The sequence below is a fragment of the Uloborus diversus genome, chromosome 5, assembly GCF_026930045.1.
Source record: "Uloborus diversus isolate 005 chromosome 5, Udiv.v.3.1, whole genome shotgun sequence".
NCBI classification, from domain to species: Eukaryota; Metazoa; Arthropoda; class Arachnida; order Araneae; family Uloboridae; genus Uloborus; species Uloborus diversus.
The window spans coordinates 68,726,597-68,735,623 of NC_072735.1; the positions used below are offsets into that span (position 1 = coordinate 68,726,597).

At 32.1% G+C, this 9,027-nt stretch overlaps 1 protein-coding gene across 1 annotated transcript in view; it reads right to left on the reverse strand.

Moving 5' to 3' along the window:
* LOC129222960 (homeobox protein Hox-B4-like) overlaps positions 1 to 8,023 on the reverse strand; it is a 71,790-nt gene extending 63,767 nt beyond the window's left edge. Inside the window, exon 1 of the mRNA XM_054857523.1 lies at positions 7,504 to 8,023. Within this exon, the coding sequence (XP_054713498.1) occupies positions 7,504 to 8,023 (520 nt within the window). The remainder of the gene's footprint in view (positions 1 to 7,503) is intronic.
* Between the last annotated feature and the right edge of the window lie 1,004 nt (positions 8,024 to 9,027).

Consider the following 9,027-nt stretch of genomic DNA (forward strand, 5'->3'; position numbering starts at 1 on the left):
TTGCTTAAACGGCACAGATTCGTGCTTTTTGAAAGAAAAAAAGTTACACGTTCAGGAAAAGTTGTCGGCACTGGAAAAAATAAAAACAAACTTGTTGGCAGAAAGCGTTTAAGATTTTTTGACTTACAAATGTTTTGCATTTAATTTTAGGCGGTTGAAAATACTTTTAATAAACCCAGTTAAAACAAATACTTCCCCTTGAGTTTGGTACGCTGTTAAAACTGCAAGTTGCATACGGCACTTTTTAGGGTGAAACCTCTCAGAGGCACCCCTGTTAGTGTGCCATTTTGCCACCAAAGGCGTAAGGTACCAGGGTGAGCCAAATGACATCCTAAGAGATGCCATAGATAGTCATACCGAACCAAATGGTACCTTTAAGGGTGCTATTGGGGAGCCATAGAGAGCCAAATGGCACTCTTAGGGTGTAACGCTGGTGCTACAACATTTCTCCCTAAAAGGTGCCATATGCAACCTGGAGTTTTAAAAGTATAAACATTATATTAGGAAATTCTCTTTTCTTCAACTGATATTACATCGAAAAAGAATGAAAAATTAACTAAGTCTTGAAAATAAAACTTGAAGAGAAACACCATCCAAAGAATTGAAACTGGACACAAACATATTGACAATTGTCATGAAAAGAAAATCCTGTTGATAATGAATGCTGATGCGTCATTTATATGCTAATAGAAAAAACAATCACCTCTAATTTAACAGTTTTGAGTTCTAATAAGTAAAATTGACGAATATGGTGTTTCCCTTGCATAAATAATTACGATAAATATTATTTTTCCCAGAGTTTTGAAAATGTTAAACTTTTTGATGCGAAAATTGGATGCATTCATTTTTTCAGAGCAACGACATGACGTTTTGAGATGTAAAGATGTTTAAACATAATAGGGAGCACCAGAAAAAAACCTCGTTAGGAAGTTACACAAAATTCAGTTTTCGCTGCATTCACTTCATCTGAAAGAGCGCAGTTTTAATCATACCCATTCGATTATGAATTGAAAATGCTAAAATAATAATAATAAGAAAAAAAAAAATAATATTAACAGAAAATAGTAATAAATAATAATAATAATAATAATAATAATAATAATAATAATTAATAATAAATACGATTTTTATCTCTAATTAGACATATACTTCTTTTTCAGACAATGAATTCCATTCATTACATCACAGACAGAAAATGTTAAAAAATGAGTGACTCACTATTTATACTTTCACTGAATATTGGTTTGTGTTTTCATATTTTTTTGGGGTTATATTTAATTTATAGAGGTTTGGAGTGGTCCACAAATGATGTCACACTTTGAGAGAAGGAGGAAGTTCGAGAAGTTTTGAAAAGGGGATGGGAGAGGGTACGAAGAAATGTGACTTCAAGCAATTTTTACAACAACATGCTTATGAAGAACTGCGTGAAAAGTGTCAAGGGGGAGAGGGTAAAACGAAGTGTGACACTTCGTGACACAGGTGGAAGGTGTCAAATTTGTTGAAATAAAGTGTGACATCATGCATAGGCAGCCCCTACCCCTTTTGAAGCATGGTGTATATTTCAAAAACAAATGTTTTACGAAAAAGGAATCCTAAAAATTATTATATAAACACATCGTGAGTCATTGTCGTTCCATTATTAGCCCTACCGTATTTTTTTAAGTTATCAACATTTCTCAAAATGAATAAACAATTATCTCTAAGTTTCGAACAAAATGATTATTTATTTATGCGATATGCTTATTTTATTTCCACAGAACCATTTAGCAATATATATATATATATATATATTATCAGTACTAATTCAGTATTAATAACGTTATGGTTTAGTAAACAGATCAAAAAAAGATGGATTCAGAAAGGAAAGAGAAGTTTTAGAAAAACTGAATTCACATTAAACTGCATTAATGACTTTCATTGATGTAAATACACCTACAGTGTCAACGTGTAAATGATGTTTTGAAATTCACTACATTTAAATTTGTTGAGTATTTGTTGTTGGGTGATGATAATTGATTTCAGGTAAGAAATATGTTGAATATCTCGTCATTATTGTTTGAACTCATTTTGAAAACAACAATTGCTCAAAAATTAGTACAGAAAAATATTAATGAGTTTTTTTTATACAACTTATTAATATGAATGTTGAGTGCTGGATGCTGGATGTTGTGCGCTGTGTGCTGGTTGTTGTGTGATGTTGGATGATGCTGTTTTTGTCTGAAGAGGATATTTGTGTAATTCAGAGAGAGACGGTGGACCAGAGGAGCTTGTGTTGTAGGCATTGAAAAGTAAATCAAAGGAATATCAGCTAGGGACCAGTGAAAACAATAAAGAATCGTGATTGCTTACAAAAAATGAAGTGCAAGAGAATATTGCAAGGGAAAACAGCTATTGATGATTAACGTCTACTCATTAAAATGATAATTTTCTGTTAGGGCATTTTCAATGCTCATTTTTTATAAATTGCAATAGTTTATTTGCTTTGACACGCGAAGTTTTGAGCACACTATTTAAAATATATAAATTAAAGTTACTTAACATACAATCTACAACATTAGGGTACTTTAGTTTTAAACACATAAAAATTATTAACAGCAACACCAACACAATCACGATTCCTTATTGTTTTCACTGGATCCTAGCTGATATTCCTTTGATTTACTTTTCAATGACTACAACACAAGCTCCTCTGACCGGCTCTCTCTGACTTACACAAACATCCTCTTCATACAAATACAGCATCCAACCCACAATAATAATAATTATAATAATGATTAACGAAATCAAAAATGAAACATGACCATATAACTAAATAAATATAAAACAACGAATATTTGTTAGAAATTTTTCTGACTAGTTTTTAGATATAGCAGTCAGTGAAATCCAATAAAGATTAAATGCAAAAATAAAATAATAATAATCCCAACATTTTCCCCCTATCAAGTTGGAAATTACATCTCCGCATTAGCAAGCAAAAATGGTTTCAGAATGAAAAAGTACATAGAAAATTAATGGCATGTACGTGTTTTTTTTTTTTTTTCTGCTGTGTAAAAAAACTAACTTTTGTAGCCTAAATGGAAAACCCCTTCTAATAAATAGTTAACTTAATCATTTTTTACCACCATCCTTTGTTCCTGAAATAATGATATAATTTAATATATATAGATATGGATCTATTATTTTACATACGAAAGCAAAACAAAAATTATTTCATAAATCAACTAAGATAGTTATTTTCCCATTCAAGAAATAAAATGAGGCATGCGTAGTGTATATGAAAATTAATTTTCAAATTAATTACTATTTGCTATTTAACAGATAAAGCAAAATATCTCGCATAAAAATAAAGAAAACGATTTGAAACATAATTTTATGAATATCTTTTGCATCGTAATTATTACACAATATAAGTTACATTACGTGTAAATTAATTACGTAGCGAAAATGAGACTGTGTACATTAAGTCGTTTTTTAAATAAACATATGCATTAAAAATTTTTTCTTTTCTTATTTTTTTTTTAAAGTTTTGAAAAGAGAATGGTTGTAATTGAAGTACACAAATTACTTTAAATAAGTACATTACGGAATGAAATATATGTTCTACACAGTTGGTATTGGTACGATAAAGAATACTCTTTTTAAAATATTTTTTCCACAAAGTAAACATTTTAGAAGCATTGCACGAATGATTAAAAAATATTTTGCATCAAAAAGTAGTCCTAATTAAGTGCTCGATGTAAATGTTTTGTTTTACACAACATTGACTAATTGTGGAAACTTTATTTTCAATTTACATCGTATTTAACGGTTAGGAATACATATATTTCAGTTGAAATCCAAACGCTAATTTAGCCACGTCTAACAGTAGGAAAGTGTAAACATTTTACCAGAAAAATTGATTTGTAAACAAATCTAAGTAAATCTGTTAACATTTTTGGAATGACTTTTGTTCCAGCAAATTCTACTGTTATTACAACTCAAGAAAAAATTCTGTGGTTTCTCTGTTCTTTGCACGCATGTTTTGAAACACAAATCAAGCATCAAGCAATTCCAGTAAATTATTATTTTTGAAAAATTAGCATTTCAGAAAAAAATATGTAATTCAAGGGGACTGAGGGGTCATAATATCACTTGCTTAGAAAGAAAAAAAATCACCAATAAAACTAGCATGTATCCAATGCAAAACTGTGTTATGTATATATGATCTCTAAAAGACTGAAGCAATCTTTTGGACATGATTACACGCATTTCATTCATTGAAAATCTTAATGCCAAACGATAAAGTTGTCCTTAGACTACAAAAATTTCGTCGTTCATTTTTTGAAAAAATTTAGTTTAGAGTCATACATAAAACGAAAAATACCAGCATATTAACGATTGAGTTGTTCTTCATTAGAAAACGATCTGCATAAAAGCACCTTATCGAATGTTTCAGAAATATTTTTTGCATAATACAAGCCCACAGAAAATTCTATTCAAAAGTACTTGATACGGAAATACAGATCTGAACCTGTGTTTCTGCTACGTTTTGGATTAAATGCCTTCTGTTTCAGATAAAATTCTATTCATTTATATAATAACATTACCAATAATTTCTATTAAAAAAATTTGACGATTTTTACGTGAAAAAGAGAAAAATTAGATGCATTGTCTGCAGATTGTAATTAATTAAATGCATAAAACATTGAGTGGTTTAAAAGAAATTACCTTCGCATTTGGTAGTCTGATTCCTCGGGTAGATACAATCGATGGAAAAAAAAAAGTCTCAAACAAAAAATTCACGATATTTGAAAAAGCTCTATGTGATATGGTGCAAATTCGTAGTGAAACTTACGCAAGCGTATTTCTTAGTTACAACGAACCATTTCTTCAGTTCAAAAGTTTAGGGAAGTAGTAAAAAGAAAATGTAAGATAAAATTTGGTGATATATGAAGAAACCCAACGTGATATGGAACAAATTTGTAATGAAAATCACAGATATGATATGCATTTCATAGATACAACTAGCCCCTTCTTCATTACGAGAAATTGAAAAACACAACAAATATTTGTGCAACAAGAAGCCATTATCTTGCATTAAAGTCTCTTGTATCTTGGAAAACATGTTAATGTAATTTTTAATACAAATTTGAGCCTTGCCACAATGACTTTCTTCAGCTGCACAATCAAAACAATCACATTTTAGTTCGAAAACATTGACATTGTTAAAGATATTTTTTGAGAAATCATAAACTTCTCTTAAAGAATTTATGCTGCTGAAATTTCTAAACCAAAGGAAATTTTAAACCGCAAAATTGTATTTACATCTTTAGGTCAACATTGTTGAAGTTATAAACAAATATTTAAAAGTGTTTTAAGAACATAGCATTGAATTAGCTAAATTAACCAAATTTAATTTTTATGTTAACGTTATTTCGCTTGTTTCGTATCAATAAATTTGTACATTGACGTAAATAATTGTACAAAGATTTTGAGATAGCTGTTGTACTCAATTGTCATTCCATCGCGTTTGTATGGAGAGAAACACTGTAGCAAATACAGGTGGCATGGGAAAATCTTATGTTATTCCGTTAAAAACTCAAAGGATGGTTTTCGAAACAACAATATAATGTAAAATTATAAACTGCGTTTGAATCGCATAATGATAGGCATTCTCTGAAATACTTTTGACAAACATTTTTACATGCATAAACTCGCATTTTTTACATTGGGTTCCTTGTCACTAAGAAACGTAAGTATTTCTATATTGCTAATATAGGCTTGCTTGCTAAATATATAAATAATGCTGAAATGTTAATATATAATGCTAAATATATAAATGGCTTGCAAAGGAAGTTTGCTTTTAATTTTTATTTCGCACAAACTGTAAATTCTTTATTTCAAATATTGTACTAGTATTATAGAAACGTAGTATTTGCGTGCAATTACACAAAATTGACATGTGAAGTGATTTACAAAGCTGTAGCGATTATCATCAGATAATGAAAAATGAGCTCTGAAAAGTAATGTGCACAACAGTCCCTGAATAACAGCACAAAAAAGCCGCGACTTCAATATTATTAAAATAATATTTTACTGCTCATTTCGACTAGTAATTTTCATCTAATTTGAGTAAAATTACAAGCTTTTGAAATCATAAGACTTTTTACTAGTTAAATAAGTAATATTAAGTACGTATATTTATATGCCTTAACGCTTATCCCACAACATAACAATCATTATGAATGCTACAAATAAGTTTCCTCGACTTTATCGACATTATTGAGGATAATGTTTTCAAGACAAGCATAAAAGAAATACTTATAGGAAATGTAAAAAAAAGAGGGTTGGAGCCCCCTTAGTGATCACCATACAAATGTAAACATATACTTTTCCCCAGTTTCCAATCCAAATAGTTATGAGTTTTGTAAAATCTTCCCCCACCCCTCCCTTCCCTGGGAAGTACATGATTTTTTCTTAACGTCTATACCTACTTTATAACAATTATAGTTTTCTAAGGTGTTGTAAAATAGAAAATATGCTAATAAAAGGTACAATTTATGGAAACGCTCTATCAGAATAAAATTTTTACGTTTTTTGCAGGAGAAAATCTATTATTGTGTCTTTCTCATAAACTTATTAGTGGGAAAAATAACTCATTCTTTTATAGGTTAGGGAACAAGATGCTTTAGGAAATGTTTTACTTTGTCGCTAAATACTGTTTGTGGTATTTGCATCAATAATTGGCACCAATTAGTAGCTTAGAAAGAATGGTGCTTTATTTAAATATGTTTTGGTGATTACTTGCACATGTTTGCACTAAAACAAAGACAAGCCAGCACCCTTATTTGTAGTTAGCGAATTGGCACTATTTTAATGGTGTAAATTTTGGTGCTAAGCAAATTAGAGTTAATTTTTGGTGCAATATGTCACAGTTTTTTTACAGTGAGTTTTACGATTCTGGCTCATTTGTATTCTTATCATGCATACAACATTAATGTCCCAAAAACAAGATATTAGACTGTGTGAAAATTGTTTTGGGGGATAATTTTACAATATTTTGGCATGCAAAATACGCATGTAAACACCAGAATCAGCGTTGTTGCACTAAAAGATAGTAGAAAGATAGCAAAACCATTTGGTGCAACATAGCACAAAATGTTTTGTAGTGTATATATACTATACTATAGTGGGTGAATACTACAACCAGGTGCAATTATGTTTCTTTCATACTACTTCGATGAAAACTTAACAAATTTGTGTTTCTTCACTGATTTTGGAAATCTAGTTTTAAATATTAATAAATTATCATTTCGAAGTAAGTAGGAAACATTTATGTCTTCTTTCGAGCAAAAAATGTTTAACAATAGTGAAACATTCGATTTTGCCAAATTTGTATTTACCTATAGTTCAGCACTCATCCCACGTTACGATTCTGGATTTTTTAGATTCTTTTGATGTGGTTTCACTCAAATTTCTCGCGCAAATGAAAATAGGCGGGAAAAGTATTTTTGGTCCACTTACCGGGGTTGGTGTGCACTTTTTTCATCCATGGATATATTACAGGTGGTTCTGATCCGGAGCAGTCCGAATTTTGTGCTTCGGAGCGCTGTAAAAGCGATCCAGGGGGTGGCGAACTGTCCGGCGACGACCTGTTGTGCGGGTGGTGGTGGAGACTGTCGTCTGCCGCGATCGTCTGCGGTGTCACCGTGTTCTGACTGAGGCTGCACGAGTGTTGGTAGTAGCTGTGCGGCGAACTGCCGTGGTGGTTCGTGTAGGTTTGGCCGTTTTCCGTCGGCCCATAACTCACTGGTGCCGCGTGGAATCCGCCGTAGTGTTGTTGCTGGTGATAGTAATCCGGGATGTAATTTCCTTGCGAGTACTCTTCGCTGGGTGGAAATTTCGGGTCCACGTACGGCTGAGAGTTCATCAAAAACGAACTCATGATCATTAATTTTTGGGTGAATTGGATGGAAATAATTTTTCTTTGGGGGACGTCGTTTAACTCCCGGCCGTGACTCCGCCTGCCACGGGAAATTAGCATATCACATGACGTGCGCGCGCCAATCGCGGAAGCCGCCACTGACCCGAGCGCAGGCGACGACGTTGATCGATGCGGGGAAGACACGCCCACAACATGGCGCTCGCGAAGCGGGGGTTCCCGAGTTTTTATTTTATTTATATATTTTTTTTCTTTCTCTCTGGTACAGCCGGAGTCGTGTCGTTCGGACGATTTCACGCTCTTTTTTTTTATCCTCTCCCTCGACAATATAAGACGAAATAAGACGTTAAAGAGTCCTTAAACTCGGCGGCTCTTAAACAGAACGACGGCTTGAAAACTCGCTCCAAGGTGACGCCAGAAATTAACAGGTGGGCAATTATTTATCGGATGCTGCAGAAAACTTCGTAATGACTCGATTTGCTCTCTTTGTCTTCTTTGGAGCGCACTCTCTGAGAGCGGCCGTTGAAAAACAATTCACGAGGTTAATTGCGAAGCGTTAATACCGTTTATTACAACGGATTCACATTGAGATTACATTTCAAGATTGATAAATTTTTCGGCGAGTTTTTTTTCTAGCTTCATTTGTTAACGATTTGCAGTTCACTGGAAGCGATAAAGAATATGGAAATGATCATGTATGCTTTAAACAAACATTTCACTCAAATGACTTGCAATTAATATTAATAAAACATAATTCCATCTGGATAATTTGGAAATAATTTTCTCTTCCAATAAATCAGAACACACGTATTAATATTCGTCAAACTGCAATAATGACGGTTTAGCTGATTTCTCAATGCTTTAAGTATTTTAGAATTTTTTTAAAAATGAATGTATGTTCACAAAATTTCACATAAATTTTTTAAATTTTTAAAAAAGTACTCTGAATATTTCGAGTAATTTTCGACAATTACAGCTCGGTGTGTATGAATGCTAGTTTTGTAATAGTTTCAGCTTTAAGACTCCTTTGCAAAAAGTACCGTTCTATTATTTCACTTCGTATTTCACATACAGCTTCAGTTATAAGTTTCTCTTATAGAAAAAAT